General features: G+C 30.9%; 4 protein-coding genes across 5 annotated transcripts in view; 2 read left to right on the top strand and 2 right to left on the bottom strand.

The window, feature by feature from the left end:
* Positions 1–9913, bottom strand: part of LOC115888674 — a 181839-nt gene extending 171926 nt beyond the window's left edge. The window contains exon 1 of the mRNA XM_030908455.1: positions 9799–9913. The gene's annotated coding sequence lies outside the window, so the exon portion shown is untranslated. The remainder of the gene's footprint in view (positions 1–9798) is intronic.
* A 3462-nt stretch (positions 9914–13375) lies between these two features.
* LOC115888642 lies at positions 13376–15183 on the top strand. 2 transcript variants are annotated; one of them, XM_030908415.1, is made up of 3 exons: positions 13378–13606; positions 13734–14263; positions 14359–15183. In XM_030908415.1, the coding sequence occupies exons 2-3, from the start codon at positions 13924–13926 to the stop codon at positions 14754–14756; spliced, it is 738 nt and encodes a 245-aa protein (XP_030764275.1). In that variant the 5' UTR covers positions 13378–13606; positions 13734–13923; the 3' UTR covers positions 14757–15183. The 2 variants fall into 2 exon arrangements, with proteins under 2 accessions (XP_030764274.1, XP_030764275.1); XM_030908414.1 differs by having other exon boundaries at positions 13376–14263.
* Positions 15184–15509: 326 nt separating this feature from the next.
* LOC115888643 (cytochrome c oxidase subunit 5A, mitochondrial-like) lies at positions 15510–16222 on the top strand. The gene has a single exon (XM_030908416.1). The coding sequence runs from the start codon at positions 15616–15618 to the stop codon at positions 16069–16071; it is 456 nt and encodes a 151-aa protein (XP_030764276.1). The 5' UTR covers positions 15510–15615; the 3' UTR covers positions 16072–16222.
* On the bottom strand, positions 16222–24501 carry LOC115888641 (calponin homology domain-containing protein DDB_G0272472). Its single transcript, XM_030908412.1, has 8 exons — positions 24047–24501; positions 23871–23990; positions 23694–23816; positions 23413–23628; positions 23201–23354; positions 23000–23137; positions 20285–21471; positions 16222–17002 (listed from the first exon to the last, which is right to left on the bottom strand). Exons 1-8 carry the CDS (start codon positions 24348–24350, stop codon positions 16884–16886), a joined length of 2361 nt encoding a protein of 786 aa, XP_030764272.1. The 5' UTR covers positions 24351–24501; the 3' UTR covers positions 16222–16883.
* Positions 24502–24507: the final 6 nt, after the last annotated feature.

The following is a 24507-nucleotide window of genomic DNA, read 5'->3' on the forward strand; positions in this document are numbered from 1 at the left end:
TTAATTTTCAAGAGAAACAGCGGTTTTTTGAACTTGGCCCTTTTCCTACGGACCGGCAAATGATTTTGAATACGGGGTGGTGTACCCTTGTCATCTATACATCGTTTCCAGATGGAATCGTTGCAGTAATCGCATTTTTACGAATTTCAAAACATCACGTTGTAGGGTTCGCCAAGAGGCAACGTTTCTGGAATTTGATAGTCTTTGTTTCTCTTCTCGTTTACGAGAGATCCCTGTACTGTGTATCTACACTAAATATTTATTTTTATACTAAAATGCCAATGTTTATCTGTGTCGTCTCTACTGAAGTAACGACTTACTCTAGAAAGTTGCTTTTTTTACTAAAAGATTTTTTTCTAAAAACTATCGCCGGATTTTTTGGTTTTAATTTAATTAAACAAAAAATAAAAAGTATTTTTTTCCCTGATGTCGTGGCGGATGCGCCAGGCTTAAACTAGTTATTATATATTTAGCCACCGTGTATCGTCATCATCATCATTCTCAGCTTATTCAACCATTTCCAATTATGGTGTACTCTCTTTGGAGTTGGGCCCATTGTTGTCTATTGTTGGCTATGCGGGCCCAAGTTATCCCTGCTAATTTCCTAATATCACGGTCTCATCTCAGGTTCGGTCTTCTTCTAAGTCTCTTAATTCCTCCTGGGTACCATACTGTAATTTTTGTGGTCCATCTGTTGTCCATCCTTCTTGCCAGGTGTCCTGTCCATTGCTACTTGAGGGATTTGATTCTGTGGATGACATCTATTACCTGGATCTTTTGTCGTATCCACTTTATCCTTTTACGGTCTCTCTTGGTTATTGCCAGCATGTTTCGTTCCACTGAGCGTTGTGCGACCTGAAGCACTGCCGTTCTTTAAAAGATCAGCCTGGGGGCGGACTTTTGTTTACTTCATCAGCTGTACGTACTTAGATATTGGGTTAGATTCCGTTTCATATCTTGTCGGTTGATTTTTGGTTTTAACTCTATGATTTTTTGTATTATTTATTATTGTAGTGCAAAAAACTAATTATTTTGGTGTTTAAGTGATATAAACTACTACCAGATATATGGTCACTCTCGGTTTCGCATAAAAAAATAGAAAAATTAAAACATTACACGTTGTGTAAGTGTTTAACCTAAAAGTGCCCATACATTTTTTACTCATCGTGATTTTTGTGTGTGTTTTTTAAGACTCTAATAATTCATCAATAAAGCTTAAGTGGAGTGTGTTTTTGCTGCTATGCCTCATCTTTGTTGTGTTCCTGGTGGAAAGGATAGTTATACTAGGCAGCCTAAAGTGTCCGGAAGAGCAAGAAAAGTGGGTACGAGTTATAAATCAAGAGAATTCTATTGAAAATATCTTTAATAAATTTAAAAATAATATTCTCCCATGATGGTATTAATGAAAACTGGACAATTATGTTTATTTTATTCATATTGTGGAATCTCCACTCCAAGTGTTGTTGGTTCAGCTTCGATAGATTCAAACACGTAAGTAGGTATTATGATCTAGGGAAAAATAAAGAATATGTGTATTAAAGATCATGAAAAAGATTATTATTTTGAGTTCAAATTTTAAAAAAGATTTTTGTAAAGACAAGACTGATACAGTTTAAAAGAAGAATGTGTTTTTGTGTGTTTGATAATATATAATGTATGTTAAGTTGTCAAGCATAACATATATTTGTTCAGTAATTTTTAATGAATAGTGTTGATTATTTATAATACCAAATTAATATCAAATATTTAAGTGATGGCTGAATACAATATGAATAAAATAACAATAAAATTGGTATATTTGCATAATACAAAATTAAGTTTTAAGAATAAAGGTGTTACTAAAAATACTAAAAAATTCATATTTCTTTGTTTTCATTGGTCTAATGTTATTTACATTTTACGTAAGAATTATACCGTATCATCGAAAAAAATCGGCGTCTAGTTGGCTTGGAAAGGAACATCGATGACATTCCCTAAATAACTGTAGACATAAAATAATTAACTAGAATTTTACAATCTTGGAAAATTTGGTATTCTTGAACCTTGTTTCCAAATATTCTAAATTTTTTGATTTTCTTGGGATTTAGGTTCGGGAAAAACGCTGATTAAGTTTTCATTTGGTTTTTCATTATTTTTATTTGGTTTAAAAAAAACGTTTCGGCTAACATTATAGCCTTCATCAGTGTTGTGTCATATAAAAAAAAATAGTGTCGAATATAATCCAAAAATTACATATAAAATATTCACACCACACACATAATGTTTACTGCGTACTCCATAGTCAATGTAGATAATTTTAGTGTTAAGAATAATAATTTTAAAAAATATGTGGTCATCTTTTGATAAGTTTATATTAGTTTATTAATTGCAGTAAACATTATGAGGTGTGAATTATATTGTATATGTAATTTTTTGGATTATATTCGACACTATTTTTCTCGTATCACACAACACTGATGAAGGCTATAGTTAGCCGAAACGTTTTTTTAAACCAAATAAAAATAATGAAAACCCAAATGAAAACTTAAATCAGCGTTTTTCCCGAACCTAAAAATCTTCATTTCATAGCCATCGCTGACGCCTTTTTTTAGATAATATTGTATTATTTGTAAATATAATTTTTCGAACATTGATACTTGCAAAATATACATATAAATTTTGTGAATGCAAATAATAATACATCACTATTGTCAAAATTTAAAATATATTTACATTTTACCCATTATCTTATGTACCTATACATTATTTGTACATTGTAAAACATTTGCTGCATTTGTATGGTTCATAGTTTATTTGCCAAAGTATTTATTACTATAAATAGGTATATATGTTGTAGATATTAACTGGTATATTATGTATATTTCATGTAAACTATATCATTTTTAAAATACAAACCAAAAATCTGAGGAATAATTATGTTTTCCATGTATTCTACAACATATTTATTAATCCGTTATATCTAACTAGCGTGACGTCATAAATCTCGCCCCTAAACTGATCTTTTAATAGAAGGCACTGCCTGCAGTTTTCTTATGATATCCGTTTTAACTGTCCAGATTTCGCATGCGTAGGTCTGACTGATATTTTATTCTGTAAACTTTGCTCTTGGTTATCCCCAGCATATTTCGTTCCATTGAGCGGTGTGCGACCTGCAGTTTCCTTATAATGTCCGTTTTAAGTGTCTAGGTGCATAAGTCATGACTGGTAGTACACATTGGTCGAATATTTTCTTCTTTCAGCCACCGTGTATATTAAAATATTAATCCTATATATCTATTTCTCAACAGACCTAATGAGTCGTGATTTAACAAGGCATTTTATACCACACAACGGTATACGGCCTAGAGTAGGTACAACGCCTTTCAGTAAGTGGAACAAATAATAATTGGATAATATGAGAAAAGATCCGTGTAAATGCCAATTGTATCCTGTAGGTCAAAAAGGTTTAGATTAAAGTTACCTAACTTCTCAAAGTAAGAAAACCTTTATTAGAATATAACATTTTAATTTTAATCACGCTTCCTATGCTTTAAATATTTTGTTTAAAAAAAACATATATTTATATACAGGGTGTTCCAGGCTGAGCGTGCATTAGAAGTTTCTAGAGAACCACAATATCTAGATCGGAGATTTTTTGCATATCATTGTTTTACAACGAGATCTATCGATTAAAAATATTTTCAATATGGCGGCACTTCCGGAAATACCGGAAGTTGACAACAACTTTCTTATTTTAAATGGCCGCCCCTATTTTTTATTACATACTTAAATTCTCTGTAAAATTCTATGAATATTGATGTTAAACACTCTATATCTAACATTAACCGTTTTTGAGAAAAAAGAATATTTAAAATTTTTGGACGAAAAAAACTACTTGTCAAAAAAAATTGTATAGCCTAAAAGTCCGATTTAGTGATTGCTACAGCTACTGTGACATGAACAGAAGACATGTAGCTATCTATTTCAAAAATTAAATTGTTCAAATGTCATATGATAATGGCGGTAGCTGTCATGGAATTAAGCGATTAAAAAGTTATCATAAATCATTTTTTTCAAATGGAAACCCACTTTTTTTATTTCACTAGTGAAAAGATTTTACAATTCGTTACTTTTTAACTATACATGTTCCTATACAAAAATAAATCGTTTTTAAGTTATTTAAGATTTAGTTTGAAAACGCATATTTTTCTTGATTTTATTTAGCTTCCTTTGACATTAAATGTCAAAGAGTCAGACAATTTATTTCCATCTGTCAAAAAACAAATTATTTGAATTTCCTATGTTGTAAATACTGTTGCCTTAAAAGTTTAAAAATTGTATTTATAAAAATATGTCTCGTATTTTCGCTCCTTAGTGATATCGAATAGTAATTAATAAAAAATAAATTAATAATATACTCTATCAAACCTGAAAAAAAACAACGCAAAGTTGGCTTGCAAATGATGATCGATAACATATTGCGTTTTGAACAAACTGTCACAATATGACATAGCCAAATCTATTGTTTTACTTGATCACTTGACGTTTAAAGTCATAGGGTACTGGTTAAAATCTAGAAAAATATAGGCGTTAAAATTAAATTTTAAATAACCCAAAAACGATTTATTTTAGGTATAGGAACATGTATAGTCAAAAAATAGCGAATTGAAAAGCCTTTTCATTAGTGAAATAAAAAAAGTGGGTGTCCATTTGAAAAAAATGATTTATGATACTTTTTTAATCGCTCAATTCCATGACAGTTGCAGCCATTATTATATGACATTCAAACAATTTAATTTTTGAAATAGATAGGCGTGTGTCTTCTCTTTATGGCACAGTGGCTGTGGTAATCACTAAATTTGACGTTTAGACTATACACATATTTTTGACAGGCAGTTTTTTTCGTCCAAAAATTTTAAATATTTTTTTTTCTCAAAAACGGTTAACGTTAGGTACAGAGTGTTTGATATCAAAATTCATAAAATTTTACATAGAATTTAAGTATGTAATAAAAAATGTGGGCACCCATTTAAAATAAGAAAGTTGTGGTCAACTTCCGGTAGTTCCGGAAGTGCCGCCGTATTGAAAATATTTTTAATCGATAGATCTCGTTGTGAAACAATGATGTGCAAAAAATCTCCGGCCTAGATATTGTGGTTCTCTAGAAACTTCTAATGCACGCTCAGCCTGGGACACCCTGTATACCCGGTGCGTCTCGAAAGTGGCTCACCCCTATAACTTTTTAGTTTTTCAGATAAAAAAAAACGAAATTTGGTATGTTAGTATATGACATAAATTAGGACTAATTGACGTATTCAATTGTTTTTGGCTACTTCCTGTTTCACCGGAAACTACTACAACTTTGGATTGTTAAAAGGCACCCTCGGCAAAGAGTAGATAAGACAAGAGACGACAGTGAACAAAGAAGTTGAATTTCGCGAGAGAGACGCAGATATATTAAAATTTAAAGGTCCCATCAAGTCCCATTTTGTCTGTTGCCAAGTATATTTCTTTGAAAAATAAACAAGATTTTCTGAAAATAAATTAATAATATAAGAAAGATATAAGTAACGTATGTTAATACGGAAATGTAAATTTTTAGTTTGGGTTGGTTTAGATTCTTTTTTCGCAATGTACTGATAATATCAAAGAAACAGAATGACTAAGTTGATCGATTTCAAAGATAAACAGATAAAATCTGAAAATCTGACAACGGCGTATTTTATCTAATCTAACCTATGATTTTAGGACGCTAATCAGCTGCGCTAATCAGGCTTAAACATAAACAAATCTGATTAGTTGTTTTCTTGCATTTTTGCCTTTTTAAAGTGTGTTTTCAGAGTTTTTCGATATATTATCATTTTGAGAGTTTTTAAGGTTTAATTTTAGTATCGTTTTTGTTGCGTACTAATTTGTAAATATTGTTAAATATGAATACTGAACAGGACACGAGTAGAGCAGGAAAAGACGAGATGGTGGCAATGTGTGTGCTTATAAAGACTGCAAAAATACGTCTTATTCTTCGACAAACATAATATTTTACTCTTTTCCAAAGGATCCTGAAAAGTACTTTTATAGAAATATACTATATAATTATGTTATTAAACTAAATGTAATCCATAGATCGAAGACATGGTTAGAAGCTTGTATTATATTTTTACAAAAAAAATTGAGCAACTCTATTTTTTTGTTCACAAACTCCACATTGTGATTTTACACTTGTTCAAGTCCATATGTAAAAAAATACACGTAAATAAAACATTTCTTACAAATCGACTTGGTCACTCTATCTTGTTTACCAACGATATACAAAATATTGCTTTTATTATCTTTATTCCCCGACAAATATGTTTATAATTATAATTTATTTTATATAATATTTAGAAAACTCATTTTTTTTTCGTTTCTATTTATTTCTTTACCCATACAGTAACTATTTATAAGCTATACAGGCAAGTTTTAATAATAGTCTGTTTCAAATTTCCCGCGAAAAAATTACGAAAATTTAAAGGGACAAGCGAGACGAGGTCACTCTCCCCACCACTCAAACATGAAAGGTACCGCACGAACTGTCGTCTCTTGTCTTATCTACTCTTTGCCCTCGGTATATTTCTACTTTATTCGATAGAAAATGACACTCTGAGGGTGCATCCACATTATCCTAAAAACGGCGTATCGGCGTAACGGCGTAACGACCTTGAATAGATTTGCAGTAATTCTATTGACTGAACAATTCATCTGTCAGAAATTTTATCTGTCAAATTGATCTGTCAAAAATTTCAGCCAATAGAATTACTGGAAATCGATTCAAGGTCGTTACGCCGTTACGCCGATACGCCGTTTTTAGGATAGTGTGGATGCACCCTGAATAGAATGACATATCATATTATGCCAACTCTTGACATTTTCGTTTAAACAAAAATTGTATTTTAAATTTAAATTTAGAATGCCATCAAGAACAGTTAACCGTTAGTTTACCGTTCTTGGAATGCCATGGCTGTGTTAAAAACACTAATTTTTAATCAAAGAGTCTTGGAAAAATAGTTTTGATGGTTTAATATTTTTCGTGTCTTATCCTGGCCAATAATTTGGTACCGCACATTTGGTATTTCGAGTAATCCATAAATTCGAATAAACCAAGGATATATAGAATAAGGATATTCGACTGGCCCAAAAAAAACGTGCCGTATTTTGTCGAGGAAGACGATTTCGTCACGACCAATGGCCGTCGAGTATTTGAAATTGAAAACATATAAATTGACGGTAACCTATGTTTTTTGACTCATTTCACTGACAAATGTGATGAGATGCTTATTGTAATTTATAGATCCAAAATCCAAACGTTTTTTGAATAAATAATTTATTTTAAAGTTATTTCCTAGAGGTTTGGTTTGGCCTTCTATATTCTGGTATTTGTCTACTAATAAATAATATCTTATTTTGTATTTCGATGTATGGAAATCCGCAAGTTTTGTATCTGAAGCCGCAAAGAAATTTCTGCTCTATAGTGAGAAAAATGTTATATCTTTTTAGACGCGTAGAATAACAAAATTTCTTATTTCAGATGTTCTAAATGTGAGTGCTTAATGTCAAAAATTAAAATATATACTTGAAATATTTCAAGTTATACCCTTTGCCCTTTGGAAGTAAACAAATATTGAAGAAAGTGTTGTGCCTTCACAGAATTTAAATTGGCATTAGGAATAGATTTCCTTGATTTAGTAATGATATTGCTCATAGAAATTGATAATATACTATTTTATATTCACTCGTTCAAGTGCTGATCTATTTTTAAATTGAATATTTATGTAAGTATTATTTGGTATTATGTATAACACGATATAAATAATTTAAGGACATAAGAAATTAAAATTTCAAGTGCCAATATTCATTATTTTTCCAGTTTTATTCAAATATATTGAAATTAATATGGAAACAAAAGTTCATAAATATTAGTTTGAAAAGCCATGTCAGAAGAGTAGGATTAAAGACAAAGTATTAAGGTAACATATATTTGCATAAAGTTTTAATAACACTGACAATTTTATTTGTTTATGTTTATTAATTAAAATTTAGTTGCAATTTATTTCATATTCTAATATTTTTGAGAAAATTTTACTTAGATACATACCTGAATATTATGCTGCTTTTTTATTTTAAAGTGTGCCGACTGTGCTGTTATTTTTATACTAGTAATATTGTATACTGTAGGTATTGTATTCATATATATATAATATATACAAACCAACTCTAGGAAATAACTTTAAAATACATTATTTTTTCAAAAAACGTTTGGATCTATAAATTACAATAATAATCTCATCACATCTGTCAGTGAAATGAGTCAAAAAACATAGGTTACCGTCAATTTATATGTTTTCAATTTCAAATACTCGACGCTCATTGGTCGTGACGTAATCGTCTTCCTCGACAAAATACGGCATATTTTCCTACATAGCCCGCTATAGGGAGTTGAATATCCTTGGAATAAACCATAAATATACGAAAATGTCAAAAGATATTCGTTAGACCAATAAATCAATAAAATAAAGTATTATCAAAAAAAAACGTTATGGTAACCTCTAAAATGACAAAAACCAATAAAAAATTACTAATAAAGTAAACATTCTATAAATTATAGATTCAAATATAATACATATCGACACATACCGACACGTATATATATTTAAGAGTTTTGGGGTTATTATTCTTTAGCTTAAATTTTAAATAAACCAAGTTTAAAACGATAAACTTGGCCACCCTATAGGTATAGAATTTAAACATAAACGGTAAATAAACATAAACAAACCAGAAGAAATGAAATTAATTGTATTCAGTTTGTATTAATAGACACACGAGTGTAATTAGCCAATGCTTAGACCTTGCAATAAGAATGTAAATTTTCTAGCTCGTGTATGTATTGTATACAATTATGCGAATACTAACGTATGTCTCGTTACCTTTACCCCATTTTTAACTAGACTTAACCCAAATACTAAAATAGATTACAACAAAATATGCATTAGGTATGGTTAACGTTAGTTTTATTTATAATATTCAAAATAAAGTCAATAATACTGCAAAAATCATATCAGTTATTTTTAAAAATAAACATTTTAAGTTATCTTAAAAAAACACATCCTATATAAATTTCTCTATATACTATTCACCCCTAAGTACCTACAACAGGAAAACCTACCCATTGCTTTCATGCAATTTTAAGGTAGGGCAATAAGTAAATAAAAAGGGTCTTTATTATCAACCCTCAGTAATCAATGTAGTGGGTGTAAATAGTCTAGAAATATAGTGCAATAACCTTACGTATTTTTTAAGGAAATATAAGTTATCTACTGTCTGCTTTTATCTACATTTATTTATTACAAATATCTCTATAATAATAGCTATTGTTTTCTTTGGAATTATACAAAACAGTTACCTAGTTTGTATCTAAACTAGTTAAATAAACATATGTCATGATTATAAATAATAAAAATAAAAACAATGTTGAACTTGAACGTTGCTAAAATCATTAACATAAAATAAAAACGAAAAAGTACCAACTTCAGGTTCAGGAATGTACATAATTGTGTATATAATTTAAAATCTGTTTCTTGGAAACCGTATTTCTATAGTTAAAATAAAAAAAACCTGTATAATCTAACGGGTTTCAGGTAGCTTTGAAATCCCAGGTAGTTAGAATCTTACTTAACCTCACACGACATTGATTTTTTAAATTTTTTAATTTAATATGATTGTTTTCTATCAATAAATCGAAGTGATTCACAAAAATAGATCATAGAATGGAATTAATATACTTACTAACAATTCCTGGGGTGTTGTTTTGCGATTTTTAACTCAGTTTTTAAACGAAAACACTACACAAAAGTTCGAAAACACTGCGACGAAATATCAACACTGCACCGATATCGCCATATTGGATTTATCTGTCACTTGAAGGTCACTTGAATTTTGACATATAAATCCGAATCATTTATCTATGGTTCGTACTATCTTGATTGATTAATTTCATTTTAGGTTATCAAGAATAGTCCGATATAAAAGAAACTGTCTTCTTGAAATTAATACCCATGAAAATCCTGGATAAATATATAGGGTAATGGTGTGGATCCGGTGGCTGACCTTGAAACGAGTTTTTGCTGCATATAGTCACAGACACTACGCATGCGCACATCTTCGATGTTGCCAGATTGCGAGTTATTTTGGAATTATTTTCAGTAGAAAACAAATATGTGCTTTTTAGTGTTTTTTTTTGTCAATATATACCGTATGATCGAAAAAACGGCGTTTGTTGGCTGGGAAATGACGATTGAGGACATTTCCATAAAATGACAGCGATCTTCATTTCATAGTCATTGCTGACGCTATTTTTTTTTCAATCATAGTACGCGGTATATTATTTTAATATTTCGCACAACACGTGAACGCTTATTATGTATTTTCATAGTCAATAAAATTATATAGAAATAAAACTCTAGATTCCCATAATTAATCTAATTGCTCTAGATTATTATGCTACGTTTAAAAAGTGTTTTATTAAAAATTCAGGAAATTAAAAGGGACGTGTCCAAGTTTTTCTTTTTTTTTTAATTTTTAAATGCTGTAGCTCCATGTCATGTTCATAATAGGTTTTTTTAACATTACATCAAAACTACGGAGGCCTTAAAAGACCTTTTAGCAGCCTCCGTAATTAAAATTGTACAATCAGCTTCAGCAACATTAATTAACAGTTACCTTGTTTAATTCTGCTTATTATTTATTTTTCTGCTATCTTAAGATTTCTCTATTCTTACCTTACAAGTAATTTATGTGATTTTCTTAGCATATATGATTTATAAACCATATTTTTTCTAATGGAAGGATATGGAATAGCATATGCAAAATTAAGATATTTTAACATTTATTTTCCAGACAAAAGCATAATATAGTATTAAGATTAAGACATAACAAATATTATAAGAAAGATCTTAATATAAATCACAAACTAACTAAGTCTTAATTTGGTCTTGTATAAACATAGGTATAAAACCAAAGAATATTATAGTTAACACAAGTAGTAGAATTATCTTTGATAAAAGGATAAAACTAATAAGATCAAAACTCAACCTTCACCATATTGTCAAGATTTGGCATTATAGGAAACAAGAAATTACAGTAAATTAAGAAAAGAATATCAAAGTACACGATATTAAATACAGTAATGTATTCTACGACACAAACCATCTCCCTTCTAGATAAAACATAAAGCTTATTCAGCTTATTTTAGTCTTATCAACACACTCTTCGATAAAATATATGTCTAAAAATTGCTATTAATCCACTATATTTTTAAGAAATTATGATACAAACATTATAATCAAAATATATTATATTAGTAACATTACAGGTAAAATGTTACCTCTATCTCATTGACGTGTATATTGTTCTATAAGACTCGTCATGGTAGTACTTCAATACATCAATACATATAATCAAAACTATTGTTGCCTGTAAATAACTAGAAATTAAATAATTCTAATAAGTTTAAAACCATTAAAAAAAAACCGTAAATGATAATTTTTAATTCTAATGTAAATATATATAATAAATGTTATCATTATTACAATTTTATATATTCATAATACTTTCATTTCACAATCTTCATTATTCCTTCAATTCAATTCATATTCTTCTTACCTTAATTTTGGATATCAAGATTAATCTGAAATTATAAAATTAATTATAGAATTTGTATTATTATTGATTAACACTAAAAAAAAATTTTAACTGCAAATAATTCGAAAATAAACTGCAATTTGGCAACATCGACGATGTGCGCTTGCGTAGTATCGATGATCAAATGCAGCAAATATGGGCTTCAAGGTCAGCCACCGGATCCACACCATTACCAATATATAGTTTTTTCGTTTTAAATTAGTAAAAAAATAGATAAAAAATTAAATGTATACTTGTGTCAAGTGTCAAAGCTTGTGTGTAGACAATGTCTAGTCTATGGTCTAGCCCAGAGATATAGAAGGGGTCTAGCCCCAGCAAGGCAACTATTAAGCTTGACCAATCACGTTAGTTCCTTGGGTTCCTTTTGAGTGCAGCCATAAAATAATAAATACAAGAAGAAGTGTCAAGTCAATGTTAAATTATGGAAACAGCGTGGCTGCCTGGGTAACTAATTTTCAGATATGGCGGCTGGGACATTTGACATGACATAGACATGACAATTTCAATATTATGAAATTTATTTCCGTTTCCGGTTTTTAATGGCGGGCTGTTCAGGAGGTTTAAATGAGGGTAATATACTTTTTACTCTTTCTAGTAGTAAATAATACAACAAAATTACTCAAAAATATTTATTTGGAATTTAGAACAATGTAAATATGCAAATCAACACAATTAAAGAGCTATAAACCAATAAACTACTGTATCAATATTAAATATTTAAATAATATCAGAGATGCTGTGTTAAAGCGAATTAGTAAAGTAACAGTGCATTGACTTACAGAAACTTGAAGATAAATAAATGTTTTCACAGCTTCACGGATAAATAACTGGAAGCAGGAAAAAGGCAACCGGAACCCACACAAAACCTGGAATCAAAAAAAATATGTAAAAAATATAAATATAGGTACCTACATAAGACTTTTGTGAATTAAATCAAACAGGACTTGAATGAAAATAAAATGAATAAAAAATATGATACATATACATCTAATACCTCATTTGTATTTTAAAAATAATCTACATACATAGATTTATAGCATTATTGCTATGAAAATACATAATAGGTACCTATGTGATATGTAATTACGCATTTCTGTTCATCTTGTAGAAATTTAACGTAGGCTAATAATAGTTCAATAATCATAATTTACCTTGTATAACTTGCTTTCAATTGCTCAAAATCACCGATCAGTCTTTAAAGTAGAGATACGGAAAAATCCTTGAAAGAATATCCCAAGATCCTTGGGTTTAAAGCTAAAAAAATATAAAAACAGTTAATATATTACCTATTTTTACCTATAATATGGCCCATACCTGCTACACGCCGAAACGTCGATTTCATCATTTTCTTCATGTAATTAATATCATATATACTTTATTAAAGTGTTAACAAGGAACTTTATATCAAAAAACATCTTTGTACTTATAAATTTCAGCCGAAATATCAGAAACAAACTTCCAATCAAATCTAAACGGCAAAAATTAAAATGGCGCCCGACCTTGCCAGAGGCCTCTCGAGACTGACGCTTTGTACACACAGACAAAGACAAAAAACAGGACGCCGACGTGCATAAAAATTTTCCGTAGCAGAAACTGACAGAAATCATATAGAAATATTCAGATTTTTGTCTAGGACAGTCTAGAAGGCCATGCTTTCTGCCTGGGTAGAACCGCGCCACAACTGTTTCCAATTTTCCGGTTTACTATCACCCCCCTGTGCAGCTGGATTTTGACATTTTTGTTGAGTTTTTGACATTAAAGCTGTGCATTAAAGCAAAGTCGAGCAAAGTTAAAGTTTGGTTTTTGGTCATGTTTTCCCGTTTCTCGGCCCGGCAATTCTGAAAATTAATTGCAAATGTTTAATAAGTATTTTCAGTATTTATTATGAAGTGCGGTGGGTGCAATAAGCAGTTTCTTCGATATAGTGACCTTAGGAGACATGTTAAAAAGTTTCACAGTGTTGAACTTGACGAATTGGCTCCTCTGAAAAGACATCAAAAACAATATGATTTTCTTTGTAGTGTTTGTGCGAAAAACTTTAGTCATAAGAAAAACTTGAATGCCCATTTGAAAACGCATAGTGTCGATACTCAGGAAGCTGGCATTTCAAAAAGGAATAGATCCAAGAAGTGTCCCTTGTGTTCTTATGAAAATCACCTTAAATGTCAGTTTAATGACCATTTTAAGAACGTCCATGATATTCAAATCACTATGAAAGAATTGATGTTCAAAACATTTGACGAATTTAATTTGTGGATGGCCTATATAGAGAAGGAAACACAATCCAAATTTATCAAATATCGAGGTACAATTGTCAAAAAATCAGGCAGTAAAATTAGTTATTACTGCCATAGATCAGGTTTTTTCAACTCAGAAAGTAAAGGGATCAGGCACTTAAAGACAAAGGGGAGTAATAAAATAAATGGGTTTTGTCCAGCCAGAATTGAGGTATTGTCAGAGAAGAATGGTCAGTGCAAAATAATGTTCACGCAAACACATGTTGGACATACAAATTGTGACTTAGGACATCTATCTCTCAGCAAGCTTGAAAGTGAGTCGATTGCGGTGAAAATAGCCTCAAAAATTATCCTCAGTTTAAAAACTCTGACTTTTTTTTGATAGTAATAAGATCTATGTTTTTTTTAGATGACCGAGACGAAAATAATTTATGCATAGAAATAGATTCAAAACAAGCCGAAACAAAAGACCTTGTGCAATTAGTAATAATTGATATACCTGGTGCTACCAGAAATCAGTCTGTAGAAGAAGATGTGAGAAAAATGAGGGATCATATTAATGAAGTTTTGGATAAAGTCACGACCAAGGAGCAGGTGGAGGCCTTGAAAAAACTTATAGCTCCTATGGAACCGACCTTATTAGCGGTTATGCAAAAACCATCAAAATCTTTATTGGGAACTGTTGTATCGGAAAATCAACAAAAATTCCTGCAAATAAAAAAATCTCAACACAAAGACGGTTGTACGCCACAAGAAATCCAAAAAGAGACAAGCCAATCAAAATCGCCTAAAAAAACTAACATATGAACATCCTGATAAACTGGCATTAAAAATGATGCTAAAATGAATAATTAAAATTAATCAATAGTGTTGTTTGTTTAGCCTTATTTCTTTTTGGAAAAAATATGTTATACCTACAATAGGTACCTAATATTTTTTTGTAAATATTCATCAATAGTATTCATGATTTGACGCTTTTAAATTTATTGACGGTTGAAAAAATAATCTTGTCTTTCAATAGAGTTTTAAAAAAAATGTTTAAAAAATTATATTCCCTTGAAGTGCTTGAATTGGCTTGAATCTTGAATGACTGGGCCTTGTGACTGGTGACTGGGCGAAGTTTCTCTTTTTGGAAAACTGAAATTGCCTTTTGCACCGATTGTCGTTCGATCGTGTAAATACAAATAAATAATATGAAAGAGTTTATAATATATTTTTCATAAGATTCTTATATTCACACATTATTTTGTTAAGCTTTAAAACTTTAATATTATATTCAAACTATTCAAAGCTTTAGAATAATTTATTTAATAACTAATGTAATCCGAAGTAGGCAACCATTAATACATAACGTGTTTGTATATTGCCTACTTGGGACCAATGAACTATATCTTGGGACACATCCTAAATGGTTGAATTCCATTGGTCATGCTCAATAGTTGCCTTGCTTCGTCTAGAACGTCTAGAACGAAGTAAATGTATGTTTGTATGCAACCAGTAATACCGACTCCCTAAACCTTGCACAAGTTTTCTTTAATCAGTGGTAAGAATTCGATGACACTGACACTTGACACTTCAAAATTCTCAGGTTAGAAAACTTTCACATTACATAAGACTTTCATTCCGTTCTTTAAAGGTCGTTTTAAAGTTACAAAAAGGCAGCAAAATGTTCCGTAACACCGTAGTTCGTGCCCAAAACCTTTTAAAAAACAATTTACAACCAACTATCTCGAGGAACATCGCAACCAGTCAGAAATTAGCAAGTTCCCACTCGACAGAAACTGACGAACAATTCGACCAACGTTACGAGAACTTTTTCAACCAAAAAGACATCGATGGATGGGACATTCGCAGGGGAGTCACTGATTTGTGGGGTCACGATCTTGTCCCAGAACCGAAAATCCTCATTGCAGCATTGAAAGCCTGTCGTAGAGTGAATGATTTTGCTCTGTCTGTAAGAATTCTCGAGGCTGTTAAAGATAAGTGTGGTGGGAGGCCAGATATATACCCATGGATTATTCAGGAGTTGAGACCTACACTGACTGAATTAGGCATCAGCACTCCCGAAGAATTAGGATATAACCAGCCTGAGTTACATACTGAATCGGTGTTTAACTTGTAAGATTCGAGCTTAATTTTGATTGTAAAATGTAGTACTATTATATTTTGTTGATGGAAGAATACTCAAACCAAAGTTCAATGTTCTCTAATTTATTTTATAAGTGTTATAAAACATTTGTGTAAGTGAAGAAATAAAAAAATACTCTCGTTAACTAGAAACTTTTATTTCTCAGAAAATAAACCTTTTACAAATATAGTTTGTATCTTTATGCGATTTTTCATTAAATATTATGTCTATCATGGTAACAAAGGCACAAATTTCTCATTTTTAGTTATTTTTTCTTCATTTTTGATCAAGATATGTAAAAGAAAACTTTTAATACAACCAACTTTAAAAAGAATATAGAAAGCAGGTACTTATTTGTAACATTGAACCAAAATTTACTAGAAAACCAGCATCTGGGACAGTCACTATTTTAAAATCCAGTAAAGAAAGTTTTTATAATATAAATCTAACAATACATCATGCCAAAAACCTTAAATTGTTTGAGATAATAAAAATCTTTGATATAAACTAAACAAAACACATTATGAAAAGGAATACGCATTAATTAAAGTACATACAGTATGTATATAAAAAGATTATACAGGTTAACAATATTTTTTCATCAATTAATGCAACAGAGCTGTTTCTGAACGAATCTTAATTATAAATATAACAGTAATAAATATACCTTCAATAAGAACAATGTGGGAACAATCATAAACATAAATACATATTTACCAAAAATAATGTAAATAATGAAAATTATTCCCTTAAAATAACTTATCCTTCAGTTAAATAATAATAAAACTCTGTTAATTTTGCCTATTTCACTTTCTTAAAACAGTTTTTTTTAGAACTTTAGTTTTATTTTGAATCCTTTGTCTTAGCGTATTTTTCCTAGAAGATTCTTCCTGAAGAATTTTTTTGTTACTTGTTACTTTTGCACCTAAAACCAAAGTACACTTATTTAATATTTAATAAATAATAATCTTTATGTGCATTAAAACAAATTTTTTAAACGATGTACTTAAACAGCCGTTAAACGGTAGCCTACTAAAATGCCGTTAATAGATATTGTGACGTCGTTCATGTCGGCGGAAAGTAATGCCTAGCCTTAAACTTTCTGCAAGAGCACCTGTGGGTCAGTGACTAGGCTATCGCTTCGTAAGCGAATGGTCCGGGTTCAAATCTCACGCCGACGACCAAGACTTTTTTATATTTTTTTTTGCTTATAGCGTGATCTTATTGCATTGGTTTCACTCTTTTTATTTGGATTGGTTTAGTTATTTGGCGGGTTGGTTAGCGTGGTTATTTGGAGGGTGTTAATTCATTGGTTAGTTGGTTATTTGGTGGGGTTGGTTGATTTTTACTAATTTATATTTGTTTTTTATATTTTTTATCAGTGTCGAGGTTAGTTGCGTTGGTTAAGTTGGTTATTTGGTGGGGTGGATAGCGTTGGTTAGTCCTTATAATATTTCTATATATCATAAAGCCTTCAAGTGCGTCACATCAACGACGTCATACCTAATAACGGCATTTTAGTAAGCTACCGTTTAACGGCAGATTAAGTACAGCCTCTTTTAAATATCCACTTGAAATATTAAGCTCCGTTCTCAGAAAGCCCCATTCTCAGAACTGCGACTGTCGCCAGCGACACGACAAAAGAACCAATCAGATTTGTACAAAATTCAAACAGCTGTCAATTTTAAATTTAGTACAGCTCCCATTGGTCGTTTGAAGTGTCAATCAGTGTCGCTGTCGACACGACGCAGTTCTGAGAACGGGGCTGAACTGCGACTGTCGCCAGCGACACGACAAAAGAACCAATGAGATTTGTACAAAATTCAAACAGCTGTCAATTTTAAATTTAGTAGAGCTCCTATTGGTTGTTTGAAATGTCAATCAGTGTCGCTGTCGACACGACGTAGTTCTGAGAACGGGGCTTTAAGCCCCGTTCTCAGAACTGCGACTGTCGCCAGCGACACGACAAAAGAACCAATCAGATTTGTACAAAATTCAAACAGCTGTCAATTTTAAATTTAGTACAGCTCCCATTGGTCGTTTGAAGTGTCAATCAGTGTCGCTGTCGACACGACGCAGTTCTGAGAACGGGGCTTTACAGTTAAACAGGGATGTAATTGCCCGAAATTTTGTACGGTATTTAGTACAATTTTAATATGAAAAAATAGTGTTGGAATGTACTGCTTGATCGAAAAAAACGGCTGGGGAATGACAATCCTGATGATAATTTTGACGAGGTCATTCTCTAGACGCCATTTACTTGAAATTGACATAAAACTTGTCAAAAAATTACTACAACAATAATTATAGAAAGATTAAAAAACGATAGTACGTTTCCAGACACAAATCTATTTCCAAAAAACTATATTTTCTCCAATTTTAAACTATACACTATTTAGAAATCATTTTTACTGAATATAAAAATAAATTACAGGCAGTAAAGAAGAGTACAGTCCAACTAATAACGTCTAGAGCTTGACCTCGCCAAAATTACCATCGATTGTCATTTCCCAGCCGTCTTTGACGCCGTTTTTTTTTCGATCATATGGTATTTTGTTGTACTTCTTATATTTTATGACTTTTGATGATGACAGTTATATTTGTTATTATTTTTTTATTGATAGTGTCTGTCTATTTTTTTGTCTCCGCTTAAAATGTTGAAAAAAAAAGTTGAAAAATGTTGGGAAAAAAGGTTTTGATATTGTTTATCCATTATATTGTCTAGAGTTAAAATGTTGGAAAAAAATGACCAAAAAAATGTATCAAACAACATCCATCTTTTTTTTGTGATCTATCCATTTGTTTGTCCATCTCGAGGGTTGAAATATTGGGCAAAAATTTATAACAAATAGTTAGAAAAAAATGTTGAAAAAAAATGTTGAAAAAATGTTATATTGAAAAAAATACTTGAAAACAATGTGGGAAAAAAGGTTTTGATATTATTTATCTACTAGCGTGTACCAGCGACTTCGTTCGCGTCGAATTAATCATTTGTAATGGTGATGATAAAGCAAAGCAAGAATTTCCAATAACATACAAACTGGATAAAATTTTCTCACTTTTATGTCAGCATGAGAAAAAACAATATGGCGATATTATTATATAACTTGGTAATATTGGAGGGGTAGTTTCAACTCGTTGGAATTTCACTTTCGAAAAATCCGTTTGCCAAAAATAAGCTTTTTACGTCAAACAGTTTAAGCAGAATCGTGGTTAATCAATTACCCAACTTTTTGGAACATCCTGTATGATTTTTTAAAAAATTTCAAAATATGTAAAAAAAAACAAATAAATTATGCTTGTCCAAGCGTTTTCCCGAAAGACTAACCGTTTTTTAAATAACAAATATTGTAATATTTTCACCCTCTTGGAATTTGAAATTCGAGAAACCCCTCCTTATTGAACCTCTACACCCCACAGTCAATCCGTATACCAAAAATCAGCTTTAAACGTCAAGCAGTTTAAGCAGAATCGTGATTACTCAATGGTCATATTTTATGAAACACCTTGTATAAATTTATAAAAAATCTTAAAATATGTAAAGCAACAAAATAAAATATACGTGTTTAAGAGTTTTTTCGAAAAACTCACCGGTTTTTAAATAAAAAATATTTTAATATTTGAGGGATAGTTTCACCCCCTTAGAATTCGAATTTCGAAAAATCCCTTCTTATCCAACCTCTACACCCTAAAGTCAATCTGTTTTCCAAAAATCAGCTTTTTACGTCAAGCGCTTTAAGCAGGCGATCGTGATTAATCAATGACCAGATTTTTCGAAACACCCTGTATACATTTTTAAAAAATCTTAAAATATGTAAAAAAACAAAATAAAATATACGTGTTTAAGCGTTTTTTCGGAAACTTGACCGTTTTTTAAATAAAAAATATTGTAATATTTGAGGGGTGGTTTCACCCTCTTGGAACTGGAATTTCGGAAAATCCCTTCTTATCGAACCTCTACACCCTAGAATCAACATGTATGCCAAAATTGAGCTTCTTACGTTGAGTGGTTTGAGCAGGATCGTGATTAATCAGTATGTCAGTCACTTAAGGATTTTATATATTAGTATAAAGTATAGATTATATTGTCTAGAGTTAAAATGTTGGAAAAATGTTGTTTGATATTGTTTGTCCAATTTTTTCTCTAAATTGGAAAAAAATGTTGGAAAAAATGTTGAAATTTCTTGTTTGTTTGATTGACACTTACCTTTGGGAGTTATATTTTCTTTGGCATTTAATTCCTTCACATCAGCGCCCCGCAAGGACCTCCTAAAAGGAGCTTCAGAAGCCGCCGTACTCCTCATTTCTCTCTTAATCTGTGGCTTCGTTTTTGGAAGATTCATATCCCTTTTACATCTGATCAGTAATTCCTTTTGCACCTGCTTTACATTATCGTTTACTTTCTGTAGTTTCTTATCTATTGGCTTTTTAATATTGTTCTCTATCACAAATTTTAAGGCTTTAGCAGAAGAAACGTTTTTTTTACCTGGCACCATTTTTTTGTTAAATTTCTTAACTTTCCCACTGAACCCACCAGTTGCTTTAGTCTCACTCTTTTGACCGACTTTTTTTGTTTCTTTATTTTCCTCTCTAGGTTTTATACTATTTTTTCTTCGGGTAGTTTTCAAAAGAACTGCGTCCAAAGCCAGCTTGATTTTCTTCTTATTTAAAGCCTCTTTAACCGCTTTTTTTCTCTTGAAATTCGTCCTGTTTCCTCTAAGAAATTTTTCGGTAATTGTCATTTTTTTACTCGATTTTTTCTCAGTTTTTTCTTCGTTTTCTTTTTCTTTTTGTATTTTTATTTTTTCAGCTTCTTCGGCAATTTTTTTCAGTTTTTCTTCGGCCAAAGTACAGGGCGCTGGTTTTCGCATTTCCTCTAAAAATTTTTGATTTAAACTAAGTCTCAGGCTTTTTCTCGGTACGTTTTCTTCAGCCTCCATTTTCCTTCTTAAAGCTTTCTTCTCTTTCTGGCTTTGTACTTCCGTATTATTGTTTTCATTCGCAATTTTATCTTCTTCCACTATACTTTCTTCAATATTACTACTAGAAATTTCATTTATTTGAATTGTATTATCCTCAACTTTCTTTTCGCTGGTTCCTTTTTCGATGTTTTCAACAAGCTCAGGGTCTCTAGGATCGAAACTGGTACTTTCTCGTAATTTTGGAACGAAATTTGGTTCTTTAAGGGGGGAATTACTCGTAACATCGCTGGAAGAGATCGAAATATTGCTGTTTGGTTCGTCCAAAATGGTTTTATCACAATTTTCTTCTATTTTTTCCTCGGTATTTTGTTCCTTTGTACTGGTTTCTATAGGTACAACAAGTTTATTTCCATCTGTCACAGTTTCTTGTATAGTTTCCGTTGTTTGAACACTTTTGGCAGCCTCGTCATATCTAAAAATGTTGAAAATGAAAACAAAATTGAAAAAGGTAAAAAAGGTTGAAAAAAAAATGTTCAAGAATTATTAATCAATAATAAAAATGTCTGACAAAATGCTGGAAAAAATATTGAAAGAAAAAAATGTTGGGGGGAAAAATGCTGAAAAAATCTTGGGAAAAATGTTAAAAAAGAGAAAACTCACAAAAAACGTTGGGAAAAATAGAGAAAGAAAAAAACGTTGAAAGGAAAAAATGCTAAAAAAATATCGGGGAAAAAATGTTGGAAAAGATATTGGACAAAAAATACTGGGAAAGATACTGAAAAAAATGTTGGGCAAAAAATATTGAAAGAAAAAAATGTTGATGAAAGAAAATGTTGAAACAATGTAAGGAAAAAATTATGAAAAAAAAATGCTGGAATTTTTTTTGGAGAAAATGGAAAAAAAGAAAAAAATGTCAGAATAAATGCTGGGAAAAAATATTGAAAGGAAAAAATGTGGGGGAGAAAAATACTGAAAAAATCTTGGAAAAATTGTTGAAAAAAAGAAAATATCATGGAAAATGGAATGTTGAAAATGAAAACAAAATTGAAAAAGAAAAACTGTTGGGAAAAAAATATTCAAGAATTATTAATAATAAAAATGTCTGACAAAATGGTGAAAAAAATATTGAAAGAAAAAATGTTGCGGGGAAAAATACTGAAAAAATGTTGAAAAAGAGGAAATGTCACAAAAATGTTGGAAAAAATAAAAAAAGAAAAAATGCTAAAAAAATATTGAGAAAAAATGTTGGAAAAGATATTGGACAAAAAATACTGCGAAAGGTACTGAAAAAAATGTTAGGCAAAAAATATTGGAAGAAAAAAATGTCGCGGGAAAAAATGTGGGGAAAAATTTATGAAAAGAAAAAAATGTTGAGAAAAATGGTAAAAAAGAAAAAATGTCGGAATAAATGCTGGGAAGAAATACTGAAAAAAAAACATGTTGGCAGGAAAAAATGCTAAAAAAAATGTTGAACAAAAAATGTTGGGAAAAATAATAAAAAACAAAACAAAAAATGTTGGAATAAATCTTGGGCAAAAAATATTGAAAGAAAAAAATGATGGGGCAAAAAGTTTGAAAAAATGTTGAAAAAGAGAAATGCTGAGAAAAATACTGAAAAAAAAGGTGGAATGTTGGGCAAAAATATTGTAAGAAAAAAATGTTGGGAAAATGGTACTGGAAAAAAATATTGAAAGAAAAACATGTTGGGGGGGAAAAATGTTGAACAAAAATGTTGGAAAAAATAATAAAAACAATGTTGGAATAAATGTTGGGCAAAAAATATTGAAAGAAAAGAATGTTGGGGGAGAAAGGTTGAAAAAATGCTGGAAAAAATACTGAAAAAAATGTTGGGAAAAATGATAAAAAAGAAAAAAATGTTGGAATAAATGTTGGGAAAAAATGACGAAAAAGAAAAAAATGGTAAAAAAAATGTTGAAAAAAATGTTTGAGGAAAAAAACCTGTTTTGTGTTATACTATTAAAAATGTTTATAAAAATTACCTTGTCATTATCTTTAATCCGCTTTCCGGTAGATTTTTCTTTCTGTCTTTCAACACTTGCGCCCTCGGCGGTCCTGGAGGATCCAACATCAACGTCACAACTGACGTATTATCAGCCCTCAATTTTGTAGTCGCCCACCTGTATTAAATACAAATTTTTTCAATAAAACTACCTTAAAAAACAGACAGTATAAACTAGTACCTTTCTAACGCTCTTTGCACCAAAAGTTTACTAGGATTCAGCCACACTTTATTTACACTATCGCCCAAAGCAGCAGATTCGTTATGCCTCTCAGCCTGTTGCACTATATGGACAGCCATGGCTGGACTTAACATGTTATACAAACCATCAGTTCCTGTTAAAACCAGATAAAATAATTAAAATAAAAAATTTAAAAAAATAATATGACAAACCAAAGATCAGACATCGATGTACGTTAGCATCTATTGGCAAAACTGAACAATCTGGATAAGGAGATACAATAAATTGATTAAGTTGGGAGTTGTATGACCATAAGTCTCCTAAACTTCTTGCTACAGCTAAAAATGGTATTGCATCGATGGGCGTTGAGCGTCTAACTGGTCCTTGATGGCCAATTCTTGGTCTATTCCATACTACTCTAGGTACACCTAAACAAATACAGGAATTATTTTCTCAATAAAACTCTCTTTTCTCTGTAAAACCATAAAGTTACCTGTCTTTGCCACAACCTTCCCTCCACAACTTAAAATCCTGGCATTTTCCTCTGGAGTTTCCGGTTTATGATCTTGTGTCAAGGCTTTTGCTTTCCATTCAGAGCTTCCAGCTTCTTGATAACCTACAAATAGACCATAAATAACCCATAATACATAGTTTCACCGGTTCATTTTACCTAAAACTATACCAGAATCACCAACATGACCTATATAAATCTTCCCCCTTCGTATAAAAGCTACTGAAGCTGTTGTTCCGGCAGTACTAGGTAATCCAGAACTAGTTTTTGGCCATTTTGCTGTAAATAATATAAAATTTACTATAATTAGCACTATTAGGGCTACAGGTAGTTACGTTGCTCTCTCCACATAGCATAATGCGTAGCTATATACCCATCTTTGATAGCTCGTAAGACATCTTCATCGTTATCACTCCAGAAGTTCTTGTGCTTTATTATGGTTTCCATAAGATGTTCCTTAGCGAAAGCTGCCGCTTCGGCACCCCCGTGTCCATCGAAAATACCGAAAAAGGCGTATTCTAAATCTTTTTCGTCTTCAGTTTGTTGATATGCAACTGAGAAAAAATCTTCCATGTATTTTCGCCCTCCTTGTCGACAGTTTCCCGTGACTCGAAGATTAACGCCTATAGAAGCTGGCATTTTGAGTTGTTTTACATTTAAAACACTGTTTGATAATAAATTCTCTGTTTTAAAACGAAATTCAAAGGTGTTTATACAAATTTAAAGAAAATATTTGTACATAACTGTCAATTGCAGTCAAAAGTGTGTCACTTTGATAAACGAATCGCGTCACAAG

This window comes from Sitophilus oryzae, unplaced genomic scaffold (genome assembly GCF_002938485.1).
Source record: "Sitophilus oryzae breed Bouriz unplaced genomic scaffold, Soryzae_2.0 scaffold_806_pilon_pilon, whole genome shotgun sequence".
Classification (NCBI taxonomy): Eukaryota; Metazoa; Arthropoda; class Insecta; order Coleoptera; family Curculionidae; genus Sitophilus; species Sitophilus oryzae.

Coding starts and splice junctions, on each gene's coding strand:
- LOC115888642 (XM_030908414.1), top strand. CDS start 13,597: ATGAAGTGCGGTGGGTGCAATAAGCAGTTTCTTCGATATAGTGACCTT. Junction 14,264..14,358: donor ATCTCTCAGCAAGCTTGAAA/GTGAGTCGATTG, acceptor TGTTTTTTTTAG/ATGACCGAGACGAAAATAAT.
- LOC115888641 (XM_030908412.1), bottom strand. CDS start 24,350: ATGCCAGCTTCTATAGGCGTTAATCTTCGAGTCACGGGAAACTGTCGA. Junction 23,629..23,693: donor GAAGGTTGTGGCAAAGACAG/GTAACTTTATGG, acceptor GTATTTGTTTAG/GTGTACCTAGAGTAGTATGG. Junction 21,472..22,999: donor GGATTAAAGATAATGACAAG/GTAATTTTTATA, acceptor CAACATTTTTAG/ATATGACGAGGCTGCCAAAA.
- LOC115888643 (XM_030908416.1), top strand. CDS start 15,616: ATGTTCCGTAACACCGTAGTTCGTGCCCAAAACCTTTTAAAAAACAAT.